This window comes from Corythoichthys intestinalis, chromosome 3 (genome assembly GCF_030265065.1).
Source record: "Corythoichthys intestinalis isolate RoL2023-P3 chromosome 3, ASM3026506v1, whole genome shotgun sequence".
NCBI lineage: Eukaryota > Metazoa > Chordata > Actinopteri > Syngnathiformes > Syngnathidae > Corythoichthys > Corythoichthys intestinalis.
Window position 1 is genome coordinate 52121460 of NC_080397.1, and position 27419 is coordinate 52148878.

Below are 27419 nucleotides of genomic sequence, written 5' to 3' on the forward strand. Positions count from 1 at the left end.
TAACACTGGCAGCTTTAATTCTTTTTTTTTTCTAGAGCTGTTGCATTTAATTAATATTTTTTGTTTGTAAGATGTTTACGTTGAAAGTTTGCACTCAAATTACTTACCTCTTGTGTTAAAAACACCTGGAAATACAGTAATTGAATTACTGCACTTTATTGTCTGTCACGGGAGTTTTATTTTTATTATCAATCCCATCCAACAAAATGTCGGCCATATAGTAAGCCTTATTTTATTTTATGTTTTTCATAAAAAATAAAACAGAACATTGGTATGAAATTTTGTTGTTTAATTTTGCTATATTAGAAATGTGGTCTTTTTATGTTTAAAATACTGTACAAACGCACACAACAAATATTTACTATCGTATCGTTTTCACTATATCGAACCGTATCGTTCTTACACTGTATCGAATCATATCGAATCGCTCGGCCTTAAAAATGTATCGGTTTTTTTTATCGAATCGTAACCTGTGTATATAGATACATATCTAATCGGCTTCATGCCAGAGATTCCCAACCCAATTACAAACCTGACAGCGGTTTTTAGAACATTTCTGAGTGGAGAATCCAAAACTGATCTAAATTTTAAAATTAATTTTCAAATTTTCTCCACAACTTAATTATTATGTTCTTGCTACATACAACTGGCTATCTCCTCTGTAAAAACATAATATTGTTAAATTAACATAGCCTGTTTCTTTCATATTTCATTATCGGTAAATGTTTGATATGTTTTTGTTTTAAAGGGATCCACGGATAAAACGACTTGTAGTTCTTAAAAGATAAATGTTATCATGAGTTAAAATTATTTGATATTAAAACTCTCGATATTTCCGTTTTTATACAATTTGTATGGTGGCCGAGAGGTGTCAGGCGAAATGCAAAGTCCAAAGACTTTGCAAATAGAAAAAAGAACGAAGCCCAATTGCAAATGCTTTGCAAAAGGAAAAAAGCACAAATGCAAATTGCCACATGATCCCCAATTCATTAAGCGCGATTGCAAATTGGCAACAGCACAAACCCCAATTGCCACAACAAATGCAAACTGCCACAACACGAGCCCCAATTCCTAAAGCGCGATCGCAAATTGGCAAAAAGCACGAACCCCAACTGCCACAACACAACAGCAAATGGCTCGCAGCACGAATGCAAAAGTCTCGCAAGACGATGACCCAGAAGTAAAAGGATGACAGTTTGTATATTGCAATATGTGCTATGTGACCATCTCTACGGACACTCCATAAAGTTGCCCCCCCCATCAGACGCATATTTATATAAAAATGATGTCAATCGTTTGAGCTGCAACTAGGGTTGTTCCGATCATGTTTTTTGCTCCCGATCCGATCCCGATCATTTTAGTTTGAGTATCTGCCGATCCCGATATTTCTCTATCTGATTGCTTTTTTTTTGCTCCCGATTCAATTCCAATCATTCCCGATAATTTTTCCCGATCATATACATTTTGGCAATGCATTAAGAAAAAAATGAATAAAACTCGGACGAATATATACATTCAACATACAGTACATAAGTACTGTATTTGTTTATTATGACAATAAATCCTCAAGATGGCATTTACATTATTAACATTCTTTCTGTGAGAGGGATCCACGGATAGAAAGACTTGTAATTCTTAAAGGATAAATGTGACTTTGTATATTTTGACTAAATATTTCCATCTAGTGTATTTGTTGAGCTTTCAGTAAATGATACTGTAGCCATGCCCAAATGCATGATGGGAAGTGCAACCATGACTGTGAGTAGTGCTACCAATTGATATATCTTCTCTGCGTTGGGAAATAACATAGGGTGTTAAGAAAAAGATCAATTACTACATTTCTTCCCCACATTGCTTCCCATGATATTTCTAATTGTAGGGAAAGGGATTGTAAGGCTTTAGCCAATTAATAAAAGGCTCCAAAGGCTTCCAAAATTCACTCTACTCATTTTACGCTGCCTTTTAGTTCTCTATATAGGTAAAACGGCGCCATTACAGATTGAGCGCGATAATGCGCGAGTGGGTCGTGCAGTGCATGCATTAATTGCGTTAAATATTTTAACGTGATACATTTTTTTTTTAATTAATTACCGCCATTATCGGGATAAATTTGATAACCCTACCTTAAGCCAAAACTAAAGACTCTGGATGAGTTTAACATATTATGTCTGTAACGTTAAATACAATTAGAAAACGATTTAATTAAAAAATATATATTTATATTAAAAAAAGGCATGTCCTATATTTTTTTGCCGATTCCGATACTTTGAAAATGACGTGATTGGACCAGATCGATCGGGACATCTCTAGCTGCAACGGTTTTGCAGATAAAGTATTTTGCTTTTATTGAGATATTCATTTCGAGTGGTGACTTCACTCGTAGCTTTTCCTTAGCTAAGTTGCCGGAGCTAATGGAGTGTACCAACTTTCTCAATAAAAGAGGAGTGTCCTAACAAACAGTGCGAACAATTTCGAAGTAAAGTGGGGTGCTTGAGATATTAATTTCAAGTGATGACGTCCCTCCAAGCCCCTCATTTACTGCAAAATGGTTCCGAAGTGGTGCCATTCATTTGTGCTACATTTGTGCTAGTTGTTACCACACCCCTCTGTTATTGAGAGAGTTGGTAGGCTCCATTAGCCGCGGGAGCTAAGCTAAGAAAAAGCTATGAGTGACGTACCCACTCGAAATCAATATCTCAATAAAAGCATAATACATTTATACAATAAATTTGTGTCTGATGGGGGGGGGGGGGGGGGGCAACTTTATGATGGTCCGTAGAGATGGTCACAAAGCACATATAGCAATATACAAAGTGTCGTCCTTTTTTTTTTTTTTTTTTAACTTGTGGGTCATCTTCCTGCGAGCATTTTGCATTCATGCTGCGAGCCATTTGCTGTCATGTTGTGGAAATTGGGGTTCATGCTTTTGCCAATTTGCAATCACGCTTTAGGAAATGGGGATCGTGTTGTAGGAGTTTGCATTCCTGCTGCGAGCCATTTGCTGTCGTGTTGTGGCAATTGGGGTTCGTTATTTTTCCAATTTTCAATCACGCTTTAGGAATTTGGGATCGTGTTGTGGCAATTTGCATTCGTGCTTTTTTCCTTTTGCAAAGCGTTTGCAATTGGGGTTCGTGCTTGTTTCTATTTACAAAGTGTTTGGACTTTGCATTTCGCCTGACACCACTCGGCCACCGAAATTTGTAAAATTCGTTTAACAAGTAGGTCGCTATTGTTGTTGACGTCGCAGGGCGGTGACATCACATGGTTACGCTGCCGAGCTTCCAGAGTATGACTCTAGCGACATAAACGTGGCATCTAGGGATGGGAATTGATAGGATTTTTATGATTCCGATTTCATTATCGATATTGCTTATCGATTCTCTTATCAATTCTAATTTTGGGGAAAAGAAGAACGAACATTTTGATTGGCATCTAGTTTGTTTAATCAGAAGTCACAACCTTACAAACTCACAACGAGGTCAAAAGAGGCCAAAAGCCTCGGTCTTAACTGTAGTAATATGTAACTATGGCAAATTGACAAGAATGAATTACATGTTGTTTTTCCTTTTCATTGCACATTTTTGGGCTGGTGCGACTTATACTCAGGTGCGACTTATAGTCCAAATAATAAGGGTAGTTAAAAATGAGAGGAAAAAGTGGAGATCAGTTTTGATTTTCAGCACCGATAAATTACCTAAAAAAGCTGTCAGACCGGAAAAAAAATCAACAACAAAAAACAAAGCGTTCCCCAGTGTTATAATTTAATGAAACGATTAAGTATAAATCTATGCTCAAAATCAATGTTAAGGACATAAGTTTTCTTTTTAGTTATTCTGCTACCTCTGTTGTGTTCAAAAAACAACAACCAGATTCACGTGGAAATAGTATGTTATCTTCGTTCCCAACAAAAAGACAAATGCCAACATGTGAGCTTTCTCAAAACACAAATATATAAATTATTAAGCTTTTTTGACAAAACAATACTTCGATCCAAATGAAAAAATGTTATTTGTGAAGCATAAACCTGGATAGGAATGATCAATGAAAACACAAATAATTACACTTGTTAGAGCTGGATTCAGAACCATAATCAAGGTAAAACTCAAAGTGCAAAAATTCGATCACAGACTCATCTAAATTCTGGGATTTTTCTTCAAGAAAACTATTCAGTGGAAGTGAGTTCGTGATGCTCCCGAGTCGCTCCATTTGGTTCAGGTCTGAGAAATGAGTGGGTCTGTCAGAGGCATCAAAGCCCACCTCACCAGAACCTACTTTCACATTAGTCACACGGGGCCTAGCGTTGTCACTCACCACAAGTGTTGATGTGTTTAATTTCTTTTTCTTTTTGGAGCAATTGACTCATAACAGCTTGAGAATAAAAACGGTACAACTGAAACGTAAAACTGAAATAGGTTATATTTCTTTGTTTGTATTATTTTGGTTATTGTCCGTAACGTCTGACTTGTGTTTCTTACACAAAAAGTCCACCAGAGAACAGGTTGATTCGTCCATAAAGTGAGTTTAATGAGGATTTTGGCGTATGTTGAATACATTGATCCCTAGTTTTTGCAGTTAATGGGTTTTGCCGCTTTTGGAATTTCTCACATTTGTGCATAAAACCATCATCAAATGTAATCGGATCTTTGTCAAAATCACACAGATGAAAATACAGTGTCTGGTTTAACTAAAACCACCCAAACATTTACAGGTTTTAATATTTTAATAAGGATAGCATGCAAACAATGACAGAAGGGGGGGAAATAAGTAAGTGAACCCCTTTGCCTAAGGAGACTTAAAGAGCAATTGAAACCATTTTTTGCCAAACATTTTAAGTCAGGCATGTGCCCAATCACTGATGAGTGGTTTAAAGCTGCCCTGCCCACTATAAAACATACAACTGGTAAGAATTGTCTTGATGAGAAGCATTATCGGATGTGCATCATGGCTCGGTCAAAAGAGCTTGTTTGAAGACCTGCAATCAAGGATTGTTGATTTGTATAAAGCTGGGAAAGGATACAAAACCATCTCTAAAAGTCTGGATGTTTATCAATCAACAGTCAGAGAAGTTGTCTACAAATGGAGAGAGTTTGGCACTGTTGATTCTCTCCCAAGGAGTGGCCGTTCACCAAGGATGACGCCAAGAGTTGAGCGCAGAATACTCAAAGAGGTAAAAAAGTACCCTAGAGTGTCTGCTAAAGACATACAAACATCACTGGCACAGTCCAATATCTCTGTGCACACATCAACTATATGTAAAACAATGGCCAAGAATGATGTTCATGTGAGGATTCCACGGAGGAAGCCACTGCTGTCTAAAAAAACATTGTGGCTCATTTAATGTTCGCAAAAAGGCACTTCGACACTCCACAGAAGTTTTGGCAAAATATGTTGTGAACTGATGAAACCAAAGTTGAATTGTTTGGGAGTAACACACAAATTCATGTGTGGAGGAAAAATGGAACAACTCAACAACATTAACACCTCATCCCCACTGTGAAGCATGGTGGAGGGAGCATCATGATTTGGGGCTTTTTTGCTACCTCAGGGCCTGAACAACTTGGAATCATTAATAGAAGACTGAAAATCAAAGGTTTATCAGGATGTTTTGCAGGAAAACCCGAGGCAGTCTGTCAGACAGTTGAAGCTAAAAAGAGGACGAATGCTGAAACAAGATAATGATCCAAAACACAGAAGTAAATCAACTTCAGAATGGTTTCAGAAGAACAAAATACACGTTCTGCAGTGGCCAAGTCAAAGTCCAGACTTGAACCCCATTTAGATGCTGTGGCATGACCTGCAGACAGCAATTCATGCCAGACAAACCAGGAATCTGACTGAACTACAGCAGTTTTGTTGAGAAAAATGTGCCAAGATAAGTCCTGATTGATGTGGCAGACTGTTCTCCAGCTACGGGAAGCGTCTGGTCGAAGGTATTGCTGTCAAAGGGGCACAAAATATTAAATGTGAGTTATTTTCCCCCTTTCTGTCATTGTTTGCATACTATCCTGATTAAAATATGAAAACCAATAAATGTTTGGGTTGTTTTAGTTAAGGAAGACAGTTTTTTTCATCTGTGTGATTTTGACAAAGATCTGATCACATTTGATGGCGATTTTATGCAGAAGTGTGAGAAATTCCAAAAGGTTCAGACACTTTTTCATACCACTGTATAAGACATGTTTTTTCCCCAAAGTATAATTTAAAAAACTTGTATGCAAATGTCATAACATATAACATAAATTAGATATTTAAAAGAAAACAATAATTTGTACACATATGCATGCATATAACTTAAAATTTTAAATAAAATACTGTATTTATTCATTGTTTGTTTTTAATCGAAAAAATCCACGATGGACTGAGTGCGCAAAGTTTGAAGCGCGAAGTAGAGAGGGGTCACTGTATTTCTCATCACCACAGGAGACTGGAGAATTTATACAATTAATCTGCAATGCATTCATCATCCTTTTCCTTTAGTGTGTGCGTGTGTGTTTGTATATGTCAAACTTCTAGCGTCTCCTCTTTCCATCCGACTCACTTTCATGCTCAGGAAGTGGCCTAATGGCATTTTTAGAGGATGGTAGGAGCAGTAAAGCGGGAGGAGGGATGGAGTTCCTTCCTGTAGGGTGTGTGCGTGTGTGTGTTTTTTTTTTTTTTTTAAAGTACTCTTCTACTGCAGCCTTCATACTAAGTCTTCTTGAATTCATTTGAGTCAACGTTTATTGCAACTCAGCAACTCAGACCATAACAAATGTAACACAACATAGACTTCCTGTGTCCGTCAATTATATCTGTCCCTCGGGAAACTCAAACCCAAATAACAATAGTTGCTCTTGTTAGTCAACAGCGATGCGCTCGTTCCGATTTCCGACTTTAGTCCCCACTTTTATTTTACTGTATCAATCCATGGAAGAAACATTTATTCATCATGATGAAAGGAGCAAGTTATACAACAGCCTTTAAAACAAAAGTCACATCTGTTTTTTTTTCTCCTGGATTCTGGTAAGTTGGAGAAGTTGTCAAATCATATTATTAACGTAAATATTGTCAGTTTACGGTAATGTTTTGAACTACCAATGTGCTATGCTTGTGCTGTGTTTCACCAGTCAGTAAAATGACATTTCTGTATCTGGACACGAGCTTTGTATTTATTGGTGCTAAAATTAGGGTGCGCGTTATACACGGGTACAATAATTTTCCCTTGATTTTACAAGTAAATTTGGGGTGCGCGTTATACACGGGTGCGCCTTATGTTCGGGAAATTACGGTACATTAACATAGATCAGGGGTGGGCAAACTATTCCACAAAGGGCCGCAGTGGGTGCGGGTTTTTGTTGCAACCCATTAAGAGGACACATTTTCACCAATCTGCTGTTTTACAAATGCAATCAGTTGATTGCAGTCAGGTGCTTCTCATTTCTGCTGAAACCTCATTGGTTATACTATCTGTGCTGGGTCAGTTGGAACAAAGACCAGGACCCACTGCGGCCCTCGAGGACCGGTTTGCCCACCTCTGTCATTAGCCACGTTTACATGCTGACTTTTATTCATACCGATTCAAATCATTCTGAATGGAAATTTCAGATCAGCTGTTTACATGTCACTTCATCTATTCCGATCCAGCGTTTACATGTGTAGCTGGGGGTTGGACCGCCAAGGCCCCCGCCTTAGGCTGCCGCCCAACTCTCTACGCACCCGACCCCTTTGGCCCCTCCCACAGGTGGTGAGCCCATGGGAAGGGGAACCCATGTTGCCTTTTCGGGCTGTGCCCGGCCGGGCCCCATGGGGACACGCCCGGCCACCAGACGCTTGCCTTCGAGCCCCACCTCCAGGCCTGGCTCCAGAGGGGGGCCCCGGTAACCCGCGTCCGGGCAAGGGAAACTGGAGTTCATTTCTTTTTCTCATCATAAGGGGTCAGTTTGAGCCATGCTTAGTCTGGCCCCTCACCTAGGACCTGTTTGCCATGGGTGACCCTGCCAGGGGATCATTGGGACACGCAAACCCCTCCACCACGATAAGGTGATGACTCCAACTCTCACTGGGGCGGTTCGCGGCCGAGTGTGAAGCGGTTGGGATGAAGATCAGCACCTCCAAATCCGAGACCATGGTCCTCAGCCGGAAAAGGGTGGAGTGCCCTCTCCGGGTCGGGGATGAGATCCTGCCCCAAGTGGAGGAGTTCAAGTATCTTGGGGTCTTGTTCACGAGTGAGGGTAGGAGGGAGCGGGAGATTGACAGGCGGATCGGTGCAGCGTCTGCAGTGATGCGGACTCTGCACCGGTCCGTTGTGGTGAAGAAGGAGCTGAGCCAAAAGGCGAAGCTCTCGATTTACCGGTCGATCTACGTTCCTAGGGTCGTGACCGAAAGAACAAGATCCCGGATACAAGCGGCCGAAATGAGTTTCCTCCGCAGGGTGTCCGGGCTCTCCCTTAGAGATAGGGTGAGAAGCTCGGTCATCCGGGAGGGGCTTGGTGTCGAGCCGCTACTCCTCCGCGTCGAGAGGAGCCAGTTGAGTTGGCTCGGGCATTTGGTTCGGATGCCTCCTGGACGCCTCCCTGGAGAGGTGTTCCGGGCATGTCCCACCGGTAGGAGGCCCCGGGGTCGACCCAGGACACGCTGGAGAGACTATGTCGCTCGGCTGGCCTGGGAACACCTTGGAATCCCGTCGGAGGAGCTGGCTGAAGTGGCTGGGGAGAGGGAAGTCTGGGCTTCCCTGCTAAAGCTGCTGCCCCCGCGACCCGACCTCGGACTAAGCGGAAGATAATGGATGGATGGATGGTTTACATGTGTCTGCCTTTATTCCGAAAGGACGTTTGACAACTGCCGTCTGACATGCGCAGATGAATCAAAACAAAGCGTCACGTTGCAAAACATGGAGATCGATCGTCAGAGTGCTGCTGTTTTAACTTTTACCCACTTGTTGTTCAAGAACCATTTCGACCTCAGGGTGCTCCTCGTGAAGGCACTACGAAGAAGGCGTACACAAGGTGGACAACCTCGTTTTACGCCCGTCTAAGCGAGCAATTATATTCGATTCTTTTAAAGTTTGAATTAAATACAAACTTTCCACCGGACTCCAATTAGGTGCGCTGTGCTTGGAAGCCATGTTGCAAGTGACGTTACTTACGTCACCAAGTGACGTCACCACGTCAGTACGGAGCATGTGCAGAAAGAACGCAACCAGACACCATTCCGCTTCCCTGTTTACATGATATAATTTTACTTCTAATCGGTTTGGGAAAAGGAATATTCCACCCCTGTTAAACGGAATGAAATTCCATTCGGTTTGGGCCTGTTCATTCCGAATGAGGTGTTTATATGGAACACATTTATTCAGTTTGAACATCTAAACCGATTGTAATTGGAATATTTGGCTCCATGTAAACGTGGCTATAGAGAGATGTCTCGATCCATCACTAGAGATGGGCGATACCAGTGATTTTGGATTCGATCCGATACCAAGTAATACCAAGGCCAAATTTTACGATCCCGATCCGATATCGATACCGGCCATTCTGATGATATCTAATGTACAACTACATAAAGCACTCTAAAACTATTACGTCTCTTTGTGTCAAATATGCTTTGCAATGGAAAACTGCTGCTTTTAATAACGAGCAAAACAGTTTCCCTCAAACTCACAAACCAATCCATCAACAACAAACTCTGATTAGTCAGTCTCACTCTTTAACCATGACCCTTAAATTCATATGCACAGAACATTTCCCTGCTACACGTTGTATTTGATCAAATTTTAATCTATCTAAATTAGATATTTTTGATCTAATTAAAGAACGAATTAATAGTAGCATTTTACCGCTCTCAAATGGTAGATCACTAAAAACAAATCCAATAATCAATAGTCACTTGCCGTTTTTGAATTTTATTTTACTAACACAATTTTCAAACAGATTTTGAAATAAAAAAAAATAAATAAAAATAAATAAATAAATTTAAAAAAACAGATCTTGAAATAATTGAAACAGACCTTTAACAAAATAGAAATAAGTAGCAACAAAACATAAGAAATCAAGCATTTAATTGTTTGTAACATAAAAAAATATGGAAAAACATTTCATAAAAAATAAAAATATGAAACATAAATTCACAAGAAATAATAATAAATGAATAAGAAATAAAAAGGTTAAGTAAGAAATTAGGCGTGAGAGGGGCGGAGGAAAAGCATGCTGTTCGACACAGGATAGGGACGTGAATGGGGACAGGAGCACACGCCGGTGCACTGCTTATGTGTGTGCACTGCTTACATGCGTGTAGAATGTGAAAGGGAAAAGTAGTAAAAAAAAGTGTGCACAAAAATATACCCAAAAATTGACAAAGAAAATATAATATATTAATTCCAGATATCGATACTTTTGCTTGGGGATCGATACATAAAATTTAACGCGCTGGATCTAAATATTGAAGGGGAAAAGATATCGTCATCGCACACACCATAAAATTGTTTGCATTAGTCTAACACATATATAGTCTCACACATACATATGGTACAGGTTCTCGTTGGCACTGTCTAACTGTTTGCATTACTCTAACACACGTAATATAATCAGGAAATAGTATCATTTTCATATTTACGGTAGGACTACACTACTAATATAAAATAAATAGCACACCGTAGTTTAATGAGAAGAAATAGAAGAGATACACAATGCCGTCTTATCACAAGATTGACGCACCAACTCTTGCAATCAGCTCTCCCAGCAAACTCCAAGGACAAAGCGCTTTGTCCTAAAACAAGTACAGCCAGCCTGGACTGCAAAGTTGATAGCGGGTGTCCCAATCCGCGCACGAACCTAAGCCGCCCAAAACCGGCCACAGAGGGGAAGACCCAAAAGCAACGCCCAGACATACCTTCGGACACACCTTTGACCCGGCCCGCTTCAGCAAAGACTTTAAAAAGACTGGACACTGTGATAACACAAATTTTTGCTGCTCGGAAACATGTAGCCTTGTTTTGGATCCAGAATTGTCCCTCCGTCGTCTCTTTTTGCCTTGTTTTTACCGTTGACGATGAATAAATTGTCAACCTGCTTTCGGCGAGACTTTTTCAAACTTTTGGAACATGGAGTCAGTACAAAGGGTTAATGTCAGAGAGAACGCGCGAAGTTCTGCCTTCCCGGTTGGCGCGCGCGGGGACAGCGTTAGCCGAGCGGCACTTGTTTTGGCTGTCGCTGTTCCCGGGTGCGTCTTGGCCGGGGGGGCGAATTTCAACAATATCGATATTTTGGTATCGATCTGCCCATCCCTACCCATCACGTACAGCTCTCAAACATCCTGAAAATGCATACGCCAGCCACGTCCCAATCGTTAACATGAAGTGTTGGTGATCATATTGAAATCGCAGAATCAATGCAAGAGTGTTGACATTAGGTATTTATTTGCATAATTTGCAAGTAACTAAATTACCGATGTCATTTTTTTGTGGAATACGTCCACACAACGGATGTGTTGCTGCAGCTCATTTGCCTCAAGGGCCTTTGCTGCATCCATGTTGTTTATGCAAATTGCAAATCACGTGTTTGCTGATTAATTTACGTCGCGCATTGGGGCGTGACAAAGTCGAAGCGTCGACTAATTTCTTTATATACATATATATATATGCCCCATACAATATCTATTAATAAAACACGTCTGCAAAAGAAACTAAGTATCTAGGAGATAGCGAGGAGGGGAAAGGCAAAAACAGACAGCGAGATAGAGATGAGAGGAGAATGTTTGACATTCCACTCACGCAGTCTCTCTCATAGTGTTGCTCAGTCTAAAGCAGAATGGAAATGATTCCGCATTTTCTCCAACACACACACGCACACACTAAACGTGTTGCGTATGCATATTAGCGAGGTACACGAGTGGTAAACTTAGAGTGTGTGTTATCTCATTGGGTATTACTGGGACATAACAGTGATTGGATTAGTGTAGTGTGAATGTAGTGTGTTGCCTGATTAGTTTATATTGTAGTTGTCTTTTGTGTAATTGCACTACCTTAAAATGTCTCCCATTCCCTCCAACAAATGTTACCATTCTCCACGGGGTAGCACGGGATCAACTTTACTTCAAGTGGATTCAATCTACTGCCAAGTTTGTTTCTACGTAAATGTCCACAAGATTGTCAGTGCCACAAAATGCATTTCTAATCAAGAGAGGAGAAAAACACAGAGCTTTCACCTCTATAGTCATCTGTCAGAGCTGTAATGAATTCTCAATTTCATAAGGGGTTAGCTGGCAAATGTTGCAGTGGAATATACTGTCGAAGCATTGTTTTACACTTTCAGATAAAGAGGTACAATTTTAACATTCAGGGCAACATTGGAGTGTCACTCAATGGGTACTCTAAAAATACTGATATTGAACCCTCAACTCTTGACTTTTACACTTTTCTTTGTACCTTTTGATTCTGTACATTGTCCAAAAAACAGCCGTGTGGGCTATTTTTCTACCAGTTGTTATCTTAAGAACATCTTCTAGTTTGACTTGGTAATAACTGATTGCAATTAAACTAAGCAAGTATGAAAGTGGTTCCAGAGATTTCCCTTAGGCAGTTCAGTTCTGAATTAGGCTGGCAAATAGTTTGGAGTTGATGGTAGCATTAAAAAGTTACTTGAGTGCTGTTTTTTACGGCTATGTGACAAAAGTTACGTTTTAATGGCCAATAAAGAAAGGTATCATTTGTTCACTATAGGACACTTTCAAAGAAAACAAAGCCCCATGGACAATACAATAATTAACTGGTTTTACAAAGTGCATGTTTTCTAACCTTTAATGCACAGAATATTGTTTATGGCCATATTTACATACTGCAATACAAGGGCACTATATAATGCTGCTAGGTAGGGTACACATGAAAGAAACAGGGCAGCAGTGAATCGCCTAAAACCCTGAAACTGTGAATCCTCAAAACTATTGCAATCAATAGCAACGGATCAGTTACAGGGGACTGATGATCCAATCTTGTGACGCTATGTCACAAAAATGAAAACTTTCTATTGGGAAAATATGAAGTGAATTCATATATGATCTAGGCTTATATTTTACCGATCACAAAATATTTAATTACTGTATAGACACAATCAGTGGCGGTCTTGGAAATTTTGTGGCCTAAGGCGAACATATCCATGGGGCCCTCTTCATGGGTCAAGGGTTAAAAAGGTGAGAAGGGTGTGGAGGAAATATGTTCCGGTACACTAGGGCTGTTGTAAACAACACATTTTCTCCTGAATAGTCAGTTTTACGATTAGTCGACTAATCGAATAATTTTCTTTTTTTCACTAATTTAGCAATGACATTTTTGTTGACGCTTATTAATTCACAAAACCATTTTGGAACACTTAAATTATTTATTAAAGTACAAATAATCATGTAAATAACAATAATTCATCATAAATAAACAATGAGGTTAAATGCTGATAGCATTTACTAGTGCAAAAGAATGTAAAGTAAACAGATTCAGAACTCTGACTTTGCCTTTCCAACATGATTCAAAACAATTCTTAAAAAAATTTCTAGCATTATAATTATAGTAGGCCTATAATACTATATATAATAGTAGTATAATAATTATAATAATTATTCATTGCCACTCATATTTGTCATAAAGAGTGTCATTTGAAAGCTATTCTTAGTGTAGAATCTGTATTCTGTAGTATTTACTCTACGTATTATAATATTAATTCTGAAGAGTGTGGGATTAACTCCAGAAACCGTTATTTTTATGACGAACATGACTTGCTTTTATTTTGAAATGTTCACCGGAGGTACGTTCGCTAAACCGCTAACCGAAAACTTTACACTCCGTATAAAAACATTCTTCGTCATTGCTAGTGGTGTCACTAATTTATTTTTTTTTTTTTCCGTTAGCAAATGATGTTAATGATGATGTTAAGTGTTATTGTATGACTGATTGGAACTGTACTGCATTGTTTCGCCACAGGGTGTGCTGTTGTGTATTTTATGTTCGGTGTGAAGAAGAAGAAAGTTAAAAGAGGCATTAGCGGCCTGTTCTCAACTTCTCCCTCACTGCACTTTGGCTCTCATGGAGAGCACGTTCGCTCATGTGTTGGAAATAAACGATAGCCGACGTGCAAAGTAGCAAGTGAGTGTAAAAATAGCAAGCTTAGTGGCGTGAAAAACGTGGGAGAGCTAAGTGAAGCTAACGAACAGCTAAGCGGAGCTAAGCAATGCTAAACGGAGCTAAGCGAAGCTAAATGGTGCTAAATGAAGCTAAGCGACTGATACTCAGTCCGTCGTGGAACAGTCCATTGTAGTGTGTGTGTGGGTGGGAGAGATAATATAAATGTAGCATTCAAATGGCTTTCTTTTTTGTTTTGTTGTTTGTTTGTTTGTTTGTTTGGTATGCTGACATAATTATACATGACAAATAGTTGGAGGTGCTGCTGGCTCCGGTGGCCCAAGTCCTTGCTCGTTGGGGCAAGGGCAACTGGTTGGGGGCCCCCTACTGGTTGGGGGCCTAAGGCGATCGCGTACTTCACCTGAATAGTAGATCCGCCTATGGACACAATTTCAAGAAACATATATAACCAATCTTCACAATCATACAACTTAAAAATCTTGTTTGATTAAAAAAAAAAAAAAAAACTAACATAAAGTAAAACCACTTACCCATTGAAGATATCTGAAACATAACCAAACCCAAGGGCGTAGGTTTGCATAGGGACAGTAGGGACATAACACTACCAACTTTCCAGGATGCTCAAATTGTCCCCACCAGCTTTTACGCAACCTTATTTGCATTATATAATGACTTCAATTATTTAGGTACTTTAACACTAGAAGTCGCAGAGAATTCTGGTCCTCCTACTAGTCCCAAACAATGGCCGATATGGCCTCTCCCCCGGAAAACCCAGAGGTGGCAAAAATGACCCAAGTGCTTTTGAATTGGCAAGTCGTTGTCGGACAGACAACAGCCGTTCATATGGAAATGCAACCACTAGACATACATTAACTTCAGACACAATGACCACAATCCATACTCCATGTCCCTTATTCAGTCTTTCTAAACTATAGACACAATTCCTGCTTTACACTCAAATTGCAGTCCTAAAAAGCTTTTTTTTTTCCTTTTTCAAAACAATGTACACATTTGGGCCATTCTTTCTGTCGTTACGTGTGGAGTATAGGAAAAGTGAATTAAAAAATGTAAAAAGTGTCAAACTTCATAAATAAATGTAATTAAGTAAATGTAGCATGACTCAGACTGACACAAACTATCACATGAGTCACGGAGAAGAGGCCAAATCAGCCATTGCTAGGGAATATTAGGAGTGTTTGTCTTGGGAAAGGCCAAGTCGGCCTCTGCTGGGTTTTCTAGTGTTAAACCGTCTTCCCATATTGTAAGGATAGAATTAACCCGACTATTACTAAGTGAATTACAGTACTTTCAACATGTTCAGACTTACATTGACCCCTCTCCCATTTGCTGAATGTACTAGTCCATTTTCGCCCCTCAAACGCAAATTTGATTGGCCCATGACTCGACCCACCCCCTACATTCACACACTTGTTCACAGCCGGTGTTCTGTCAAAATTTTCAGCCTGATACTATTTTTCTCCCGAAGCTTTTGTGGTGGTGACTAAGCACTCTTTTACATTTTGTTGGACTCTCAAAGTTATCCAAAGATGCTAAATAAACAAGAGATTATTAGATTAATTAGAATTTTTTTTTGCCAGCGATGCCGAGTAGCTGTAGCAGCTGTAATAGTAGCAAGTAGCTCTACCGATTTCACCAATGAGACGTCGCAAAAATAATTACATGAATCCATTATACCAATCAGACGCAAGCTTGCCATTCTAGCTTCACCCTAGCCTGCTCAATCATGTGGTGTCTTTAGCACCGTAAATAATGAAGTATTTGCTATTGAGCGCTGCTCTCAACTTGACTCGAAAGTGCGGATTTCAACCTCGCTGCCCAGTTTTTATTTGGCACTGATTGACCAAGGAAAACTAGATATATGCTCTTTTTAATTTCTAAATAGTAATTATGAAGCAACTCTTCACTATTCAAACTAGGAACTATTTTCTCCGCCAGAGGTCACTCATGCTCTTTGGACGAATAATGCCTTATTTAAGGTTTTTTTTTTTAATCTCATTGGAATTCAATTTTTTTTTTTTTTGTGTGTGTATTTCTTTGGCTTAGTGTGGATATGTAATGTGTTATTGTCCAGTATCCTTATAACAACGGTTCATATACCATTGTTTTTAAAAAAAAATCTAACAAAAATAAGCAGTTACTCAAAATGTTACACTTACTTGAGTATTCTTTTCACTGTATACTTTTTTTACTTGTACTTGAGTACATTTTTTGGATGACTACTTTTACTTGAGTAATATTATTTTGAAGTAACGCTACCCTTACTTGAGTAAAATTTTTGGCTACTCTACCCGCCTCTGCATTTAAATATTGCAATTTAAATTTGCTTATAAAATTCAGAAACTTATTCTGGAAGCTTTCAAAATGTTTCTTTATTATTATAATGTTTTTTTTTATATTATAATGTTTCTCTATTATATAATTTTATTTAATGTGTTATTGCCCAGTATCATTATAACAACAGTTCATATACCATTGTTTAAAAAAAAAAAAAAAAATCAAACAAAAATAAGCAGTTATTCAAAATGTTACTCTTACTTGAGTATTCTTTTCACTGTATACTTTTTTACTTGTACTTGAGTACATTTTTTGGATGACTACTTCTACTCTTACTTGAGTAATATTTTTTTTGAAGTAACGCTACCCTTACCTGAGTAAAATTTTTGGCTACTCCATCCATTTCCGTGTTTAAATATTGCAATTTAAATTTGCTTATAAAATTCAGAAAATTATTCTGAAAGCTTTCAAAATGTTTCTTTAGTAGTTTTTTTTTAAAACATAGGTTTGAATCGAACAGTGTACCACCTACCTAAACCAATACATATGCACTGCAAAACCCCACCTTTTTAAAACTGAGGGGAAAAAACTTTAATTTCCCTTGTTTTCGGTGTAAATCTACTAGAAATAAGTAAAATTATCTGCTAGTGCTTCAAGTAAATTATACTTACATTTCTTGAAATAAGAAAAATACCTAGCTGAACATAAGCCTAACAGACTACCATCATTGAGACCAAACCTACGTACGCCTTTGACCAGACCAGACAGGGAAGGCACAGTCATCATTTAGAGAACCATACTGTCACCTACTGGAGTTTATAGCTAATGTTAGAATTATTGTAACATGTAATTGTCAAAATATGTGTGGGAGGAAAACATGACATGAAGGCTTGATGGCTATTCAACATCTAAGTTTTGTTTGCGCTATGACCCATTTCCGCCCAAGCAAAGTATGGTTGAGCTCTGAAGGTATAACTTTTGGGGTGTTCAGTGTTCGAGTTCTCACAAAATTGAATAAAGTCTAGTTTGAAGATAAAAGGTTGCTGCTAGTCCCTGGGGCAAGCAGTCATCTTGTTTTTGTTGTTCTTCTTTTCTCTTTGTTCACCCATTTGAAGAGGGAAAATGTTGCTTTGTCAGCAGGTCAGGTAGATATTTTCTCCTTCATAGACCCCGTTCCCAACACACAAATACACACTCACATAATCGCTGCTTTGTCCTCATTTCCCTCTCTTTCTCTAAGTCTCTCTCTTTCGCTGTCTTTCTCACTGGCTCCTTCTCTCTGAGCACGAAGGCAAACTAAGCAGACCTCTAGGCTGCCATAGTGCAGATGCATTGTGGGTAACCCATGGTGCAAGAAAAATGAGAGCAAAAGTATTGTTTCTGATCTTTGTTATACAAAGCTCCTCTTTGTCAATATCTTTTTCCACAATGCTCATTTTGCATCAGCAGATAGAAAGTGTGAACAGTGAAAAAAGATCCATTAAAATTAGCATACCGATACGCAGAGTTGGGTAGTAACACACTACATTTACTTGAGTAACTTTTTGAGGAAAAATGTACTTTGATGAGTAATTTTACTAAGCCATACTTTTTACTTTTACTGGAGTAGATTTGTGAAGAAGAAACGCTACTCTCACTCAACTACCTTGGGCTACAATAGTCGCAACATTTTTCCTCTTTATTCCACCTATTAGATTTTACTTTTTTTGCCAGCGGTGCAAGCAGTAGCTCTACCAGTTTCACCAATGAGACATTGCTACAATAATAACATGACTCCATTATACCAATCACCAATCAGACATCACAACAATATTCATATGACTCCATTATACCAATCAGACTCAAACTTGCCGTTCTATGATCACACCGGCCTATCCAATCACGTGGTGTCTTTAAAGCACTGTAAAAAATGAAGCGTTTGATATAGAGGCCTCAACATGACTCGAAAGGACGGATTTTAACCTCACTCCAAAGTTTTGGTACCAATTGACCATGGAAAACCGAAAATATGATCCTCTTAATTTTATAACAGGAACTATGAAGGAACTATTCACTATTCAACTAGTCAAACTATGAACTATTTTCTCCACTAGAGGGCACAAATGATGCTTCATTTCCGTAAAATGTTTCCCCCTCTTGCCTGTATTAATTTTTTCTTTATTTCTTTGGCGTAATGTGGTTATGTAATGGGTTGTTGTACCGTATAATAATAACAGTTCATATAGATAACTTTGTGTTGAGAAAAAAAAATTGCCATTGTTAAAAAAGTAAAAATCACACATTGTAAGCAGTTACTCACAATGTTACTCATTATTTGAGTATTCTTTTCACCAAATGCTTTTTTACTTGTACTTGAGTACATATTTTGGATGATTACTTTTACTTGAGTAATAAAAACAGTGTTCCCTCGCTATTTGCGCTTCAAACTTCGCACCCTCAGCCCATCACGGATTTTTTTTTTTTTCAATTAAAAAATAAATAAATAAAGTATCCTATAGAGATGTCCCGATCCCATCACGTACAGCCTCTCACCTCTCCCTCCTGCTGCTTGTCTTGCTAATCAAGCAGCTGCTTGTTAAAGTTAACGATGAGTGACAGCTCTGATGCTTTGATCTTGCCAAAGAAGATTTGGAGCGACTACCTTGAAAGGTGCTGAGTATATGAGCTCATTGAGCTTGTTAAACACTGCAGTAGCGTTCTGTGTATACTAAGCCTGAAAGAAATATCGTTTAAACATCGCCATCGCAATGTGCACATGCGCGATAGTCCCATCGCAAGGACGTGCGATAGTTTTATTTTTTTTTCCACTCCACAACCTTTGTTCTGCTTCATTCACTCGCACAGCCTCCCTCACCCCCTCTCCCAGCTCTCAGTCACTGCGGCACTTGCTTATTAATGTTAACGATGGCTTTGATCTGGCCAAAGAAGCCGACTTCACACAGGCAGCAATCTGTCAATCATTGTTGAACTTGTTAAACAGTTTCTGCAAGGAAGCGCGGGCTGGAATGAATGTGTGTGTCTGTCGGGGGGGGGGGGCATTCGAGACGAGACATATAGAATAAACACCAGAAGTGATTCTGAGGAGTTTGTAATTTATTAATGTCACTCCAAGACTCACAGCCATGTTAGGTAAACAGAAGCATTTAATAAAGCAAAGCATTTTTCTACTACAGTACTTTATTCTTGTTTAAAAATGATTCGGTGGGAGTGTTATGTTTAAAACTGATCATAATTATTACATTTGAAGTGTTTAAAAAGCATTTATTAATATATATATATATATATATATATATATATATATATATATATATATATTTAATCATAATTTGGAGGAAAAAAGAGAAAAAAACGTGTCTTATATGTATCTTTTTCCAGTGCTAGATCTGAATAAATACATTGAGCACACACACACACACACACACACACACAAATGGGGCGGGGGGGTGGGGGGGGTATGCGCTACTTCGCTGTTTTTCACTTATCACGGCGGGTTCTGCTCCCTAATAACCGTGAAAAACGATGGAATATTGTACACTGTAGTCATGATGAGTCATCCAAAGTCTTTCCAAACAGCTATTCAAGTCATCTAGTAATAAATTCTTTAAAAAAGAAATAGATATATATAAATATTAATATGTATATATATATATATATATATATATATATTTGTATATATATATATATATATATATGCATATGGCGGAAAACACAGACAAGACTGAAAAAACAGTTTCTGCTCTTGCACCCCTTTTTAAAAGAAACTGCTGTATTTTAAGCTAAAACAACTGTTGTGTTTGATAGAACATGTCTATGTGCTGCTATAGCAGATTCATGGCGCAATTTTTAATTAGTCTGTTTTACCCTGAAAACACCCGTTTACAGACATCGCGCAACCGCTTTTGTTTCAACCCAGCTATGAAAATGAAGGTAATTAATTATATTTATTATTCAAAATGTGTGTCGTTTTTAGCTTAGAATCATTAATTGATGTCTCATATTTCGTTTAAAAAAAAAAAAAAAACGACTTAAAAAGATTATTCACTCGCATATTTTAAACTTTTAAACAAAGTACGTCACAATGAAAAAAATGGCGTCTGTAAAAAAGTCACGGATATCTACCTTATAACTATCGCTTAATTGTATATTTTTTGTTACTGTCGCATTTTCTCCGATATGTTAGATGATAAATAATCCATCCAAACAAAAAAAAGTTGGAAAAAAAAAAGTTTAAAAGGGCAAATATATGAAAAAGAACATCTCGACCGCTCCTTGATGCAATTTATGCATCTCGACCCTTATTATATTACCATGTTTCACCCATAAAATCCCCAAATAATCCAGCTGTGACCATTCACAGCTGTGTCTTGACACTCAGTGATACATGCTACATGGAATTTTTGGATCGAAACAAAGTAAGTACACGATAATATCTCGTTAAAGTCATGGCGTTTTTAATTATGTTCTCGCGTGCTCTCATCTCCAGATAGGGTTTTGCTGTTTAAAAAACATTTTTTTTTTTTTTTTTTAAATGCCCTCCTGTTCAAATTTTTTCTTCCCCCAGAAAATTGAGATTTTAAGCTTTCCAATGATGTATCACACACGCATATTCGACAATTTTAAAAGTTAAATTGGGGGTCTCACAGCGGAACTTCAAGTCACCTTAATTTTTTTCCGCCATATTTATATATATATATATATATATATATATATATATATTTTTTTTTTTTTTTAATATCGCAATATAATATCGCAAAATATTGCAACCCCCCCAAAAAATCGCAGCAAGTTTTTTCCAATATCATTCAGGCCTAGTGTATACTCATTGTTCGTGTCTAAGTGAGCAGCGTGAGCGTATTTTAGTGGCCTCACTCAATGAAGCGTTTAATAAAGGATAAAAAAAAATGTCTTATATGTATATTTCCAATGCCAAATATGAATAAATGCATTGAACACCCACAAAAAAAAAATAAAAAAAAATAATGTAAATAAGCTCCACCTCTACTTCGATTATTGAGGGGTCAGAGAGATGACTGTATTCTGAAATAACACTACTCTTACTTGAGTAAAATTTTTGGGTACTCCACCCACCTCTGCCTACATGTATAGAGACAGATGAAGATACAGCGAGGGTTGTGTATGGAACTGAGGAGAACTTGGGTGTCGTCAGCATGCTTTTATCTCAACCCTGATTAATCCTTGTTCCTCTGTGACCTAAAAAGTCAGCAGGCAGCAACTTTAGAGAATTGGTGTGAACGCCACCTCCATAGGTTGCTTTTAGTGAGTAAGTGAAAGAAGTACAAGGGATATGAGGAATAAAAAAAGAGAAGGCAGAGTCTTTGGAAATCAGATTTTTTTTTCCTGAATGAGTTGGTCCAGAATGTGGGGTAAAATCAACTTAAAGATGCAGAGGATTAAAAAAAAAAAAAAAAAGTTTGACGAACCAAATGAAACAGAAAACTTCTCGAGAGAAACAATACTTAAATGGCTCCACAGTGAATCACTGCTTAGTACCATGAATGTGTTTGAACTTGACCTTCCAATGTTTCCCGTGAATTAACAACTTTACTAATTTTAAATTCAAATGTACGAACTTTGTCAAAAATTAAAAAATGAGATTTTTCAGCTGTCCTTATTGCGCTTTTCACAAATTCTCCAAAATTGCCAAAATATTTCAAATCAGATTAGAGTTGGTGACGTAATCACATTTTTTCGCTGATTAAGGAGCATTTTTGTTGTTGCTACTTTCTCAGTGGTGCCCATGGGCATCTTGAGCCTGCATATCTTGCAGCGAGAGTTTTTTCATTAAAAAATTAAAAAATATATATATATTATTATTATTTTGTTTTTAATAAATAAATAAAAGATGAAATGCACACATCGTATTACGGAGGCATTTTATCTTATTTTGACACTGGCACAGAAAAGATCATGCCATAATGTTAATTGTCGTCTTTTAGAGTGCGGCAGCAGCTCCTAGCCCCGTCCTTGGTAACCTCCCCCCAGGAGATGGAATGCCCGTGGGTCCGGTCCCGCCAGGATTTTTTCAGGTGAGCACACAGCTACATGATGGCAACTCTGCCAGCTACAAATTTATTAACTGTCTTCATCAGACTGACTCAGATCCCTACCTCTGACATGCAATGTCATCATGGGCCTTTCAAAAAGTCGTTGTTGAGTTTGCCATCTCCTTTAGAACATCAGAAGAAATACTTTCTGTCAGTCATAAGAATCATGTGTTCACTATCAATATCAGATTTTAAAATGTACTTTTTTTGGTGTCTAAATTACTTACAAATTTAACTGCAGTCAGAAATTGGATTAGACACCTTATTTCCCTAGTGAATTGTAATTCTTACTATACGATGCATACACTTTAGACCAAGGGTGTCCAAACGTTTTGCAAAGGGGGCCAGATTTGGTGTGGCAAAAATGTGGGGGGCCGACCTTGGCTCACGTCCTTTACGTAGAACAATATATTTAAGCAAATTTTAGCTAGCCGTTCTGTGTGTCACATTTGTTTATTATAGGGCTGCAGCTATCGAATATTTTAGTAGTCGATTAATCGATGGACTAGTTTGTTCGTATAATAGAGTAATCGGATAAGGAACATGAAAAATTAAAACACCTGAGCTGAGCCTCAAACGATATATATATATATTTTTTTAAATGAGGATCTGTGTACAACAAAAGAACAATTGGCTAACTTGGATAGAGGGTTAGTGTGCTAGCTATTTTTTATTTTTATTTTTTTACAATGCTCTTAACAAGTGGTTCAGACATATTCCCACAAAAAACGGCTAAATATACCTACAAACTAGATTAAGAATGCGTTAAAAAAAAAACATTCGCTCAAACAAAAACTTAGCTTACGTTGGTCTTAACAGGGAGCAGTTGGATTCAGCCATGTGAAAAGAGGGCATTGTATCTACCCTCATCAGTGAAGTTAAAGGCAAACACTTTTAAAATCAACCATTACAATGCCACTTTAATTAAACGAATACTCGAAGCAACAAAATTTAGTTTGAATATTTTTTTCTAACCGAATACTTGAGTTAATCGATTAATCATTGCAGCACTACTTTTTTTTTTTTTAAGTTAATAATTTCAACAATTTTGCAACTAGCCTTTGTGGCGTTCTCTTTCGACTCTCGGGCTCTTGCGAAATACTGCTGATGTGAAATTAAACTATCTTCAAGTTGCTTCAATTTCTCGCTACGTATCTACCCTGTAATCTTGTCGTACATGTCAGCGTGTCTTGTTTGGTAATATCGCCTCATATTGAACTCTTTAAAAACAGGGACTCTCTTTGCAAATGAGGCAGACACAGTCGTTGCGTAGTGACGAAATAGTCCAGTTTCCACCTATCCTTGAAGCGCCAGCCGTTGCAGTCAACTTTTTTTTTTTTTGTTGATTGTCGCCATTTTAGAAAATTGGGAGTAAAGGGTCACATGTGGTAATGTTGCTTAGAGTGCTGCTCCCTTTTAGTGGATAAATGAGGGGCAGCATTTAGTGTGTAAGCTACTTCATATGCTTGTAGCGTTACTGCTGACCAATTTATTAAGTCTGTGTGCGGGCCAGACGTTATTGATTTTATGACATAGACTGGGGGCCGAATGAAATCTGACCACGGGCCGCATTTGGCCCCCGGGCCGGACTTTGGACATGCCTGCTTTAGACAATCCATTCAAAGTTTGTAACAGTTTGGGGATGACCCTTTTGGCTCTCTTGGATGGAGTTTCCCCATTAGATTTTAATTCTGATTGCGGACACTTATGGTTGAGCATCAGTTCTTCTTGATGAATGGATAGAATAATATCGTCATATGGAAATCATATTGTTTTCCATTTCAAGTTCAGGGAGTTTTGGGATTTTTTTTTTAATTGACATACCTACATACTGTATGTACTATTGAACCAGTTTATGGCATTTACCTATTAAAACCTTTCATACACGAGTTATACAAAAATAAAAAAATCTTAGAGGGGAGGGGTGCTGGGGGCTTGGCCGCCCCTGTAGGAGGCCCGGTTTGCGGGGGTAAACGAGGTGTGGTTGTGGTCCAAAATAAATGTATGATGATTTGTGTAGTTATAACATAGTGTTTAAAGTAACACTAGCTAACATTTCCGTTTTGGTCAATTTTAGCGACACAGGTGGACAAAAGCGGTAGTGTTTTGACCTAAGTAAGACTGCGTTTCCCATGAGGACCAGCGCACAGTGTTGTAAAATTCTGATCTTCCGGTCACCTGCAGATGGATTTAATGACATTTCTGTTTTCAGCGGCTGTGTGAAGGATGAATCGTAATGAGGTAATGAATCCAGTTGTGGCTAAACAATAGCATATGACGAAGTTGAAAGTAAGAAACGTTTGAAACATTCAAGTTCGGTTGGGAGGGGCCACGCCAGCAAGTGAAAGCCGGGCCAATGTGTATTCTTGGGTTTCCTTTTATCATGGTAGCCTCCCCCCTTTTTTTTAAATTTTTGTCACCTCGGACAAACTTTTTGTCTCTTTTGTTGCCCTGCCATCTCTGCAGAAAGGGGGGTAGTGACGTATGCTGTAAATCAGTATATTTGTAGTTTTTTTGTGTGGCAGGGTTCCTGCCACCTTTCTCAAAGTTAATTAGCGCCGGTGATAGCGATACAGACACCCTCAAGATATAAAAGAAGTGTTTTTCCACTAGTTGTCAGTCGACATATCAAATGTTAAGAAAATATTTTATGAAGGATAAAAAGTTAACTAGTGTTGCTTTAAGTGTTAAAATATCTCTTCAAGCAGGGGCGGAACTTAGGGGGGAACTGGGGTTGCGAGCTTACACGGGCCAGGGCCTCTCAGGGGCTTGGTTTGCAGGCGTAAAGTGGGCATGGTTGGATAAGGGGAGGGTCAAACAGAAAGGTAAGATGATGCGTGTAGCTGTAATATAGTGTTTTAAATGTTAAAATACCTCAGCTAGGAGTGGTCAAGTGGTCTGGAGGGCATAATTGTCCTCGAGAACGCTCTCTTGTCGGACCATCCACTCGGGGGTCCCGTTTATGTGCATCGTACCCATAGGCGGATCTACTATTCAGGCGAGGTAAGCAATCGCCTTAGGCCCCCAACCAGTAGGGGGCCCCCAACCAGCTGCCCTTGCCCCAACGAGCAAGGGCTTGGGCCACCAGAGCCAGCAGCACCCCCAACTATTCGTCATGTATAATTATGTCAGCATACCAAACAAACAAATAACAAAACAAAAATGAAACACACACACACGCACTACAATGGACTGTTCCACGACGACGGACTGAATATCAGTCGCTTAGCTTCATTTAGCGCCATTTAGCTTCGCTTAGCTCCGTTTAGCATCGCTTGGCTCCGCCTAGCTGTTGGTTAGCTTCACTTAGCTCTCCCGCGTTTTTCACGCCACTAAGCTCGCTATTTTTACAGCTCACTTGCTACTTTGCACGTCGGCTATCGTTTATTTCCAACACATGAGCGAACGTGCTCTACTTGAGAGCCAAAGTGCAGTGAGGGAGAAGTTGAGAACAGGCCACTAATGCCTCTTTTAACTTTCTTCTTCTTCTTCACACCGGACATAAAATAAACGACAGCACACCCTGTGGCGAAACAATGCAGTAGAGTCCCAATCAGTCATACAATAACACTAAACAGCTGGTTAACAGCATTTGCTAACGAAAAAAAATAGGGGTGCACGATATCCATTTTTTTAAACCGATACCGATATTGATAACTTCCTGCTCCTCAAAGCCGATAACCAATAAAAAATATATATTTTTTTAAATGTCTAACCTGAGTTTTTGAACACCTAAAGGTTAAAAAAAACTAGTGGTGGATTCAACATAGATTTTCCCTTGATCTCACCAGATTTTTCATAATGACATGAACAAAACAGTGCGTTTCACTTATGCACTGCCTGACAGCCAGCTAAAAATGAATGCACTTCTGTAAACCACAAGGCTTGGTCTTGTCTTGCTTTTATGGGAAGACAATCATCTTAATAATGTAAAAGTACAACAGAAAAATACACATATTCAATACTCATTATACAACAAACTGCACAATACACTTATATACACAACTATTATATGTATAGCATAGCACACTAGCGTGAGCTACTAAAGCATTGGCTGGCTTCTATAACACAACAACTTATTAAGTTCTGTACATATGATCCTTCACCACAGAAGTAAACATATGGTGCACATTCATATGTTATAGTAAACATAAAATACTTACAGACATATTTCCGAGGCGGAAACGTAACAGAAAGCATTCACGATTGTCAATGTGACCGCTAGACATCGCAATGTGTATGTAAATGAGCTTGCAATGTGAACAAAACTACCGTGACAAAAAATAGATGCAACGAATTATTCTGACCAGCAGGCGGGAGCAATGCCCCGCAAATGGTCAACTGCTTTCCTATACAGTGGTACCTCTACATACGAATTTAATTCGTTCCAGGACCTTGTTTGTAAGTCGAAATGGTCGTATGTCGAGCAGGATTTTCCCATAGGAATACATTATAATTCCATTAATTCGTTCCAAAGCCTAAAAACATATACTAAATTCTTAATAAATACTGCACTGGCACTGTTACAAATGGCAATTAAACATAGAAAAACAAATAAGTTATAAATAAATAATTCAGAATAATATAATAATAATAAGAAGAATTAATAAATATTCCTGTAAATAATGTAACGAATCGGATTCTAATATGGCGGACACTTTTTACTGTCCCTGAACGCACCGCGAAGGTGACGTCTCAGTGAGATAGGTCGGTGCGGTAGAGATAATACTTTCGTATTCTTGAGAGCAGTCAACTGCTTAAGACAATGGGCGTTTTGTGTTGGATAAGTTCTTAAATAAATGATAAAAACGTGACGAAGCTGGCGATTTCCTTGGCAATGTTACCACAATAATTGTCACCTTAACTTATAAATAGTGGCGAACGGTGGTCGGAAGAGGACCACGGAGCTGTATTGTTGAGCCAGTTCAGGAACGCGCACCCCAAGCTCATATTTTTCT

At 38.5% G+C, this 27419-nt stretch overlaps 1 protein-coding gene across 1 annotated transcript in view; it reads left to right on the top strand.

Moving 5' to 3' along the window:
• LOC130913915 (single-stranded DNA-binding protein 2) overlaps window positions 1–27419 on the top strand; it is a 171025-nt gene that overhangs the window by 121700 nt on the left and 21906 nt on the right. The window contains exon 5 of the mRNA XM_057832882.1: window positions 22354–22443. Within this exon, the coding sequence (XP_057688865.1) occupies window positions 22354–22443 (90 nt within the window). The remainder of the gene's footprint in view (window positions 1–22353; window positions 22444–27419) is intronic.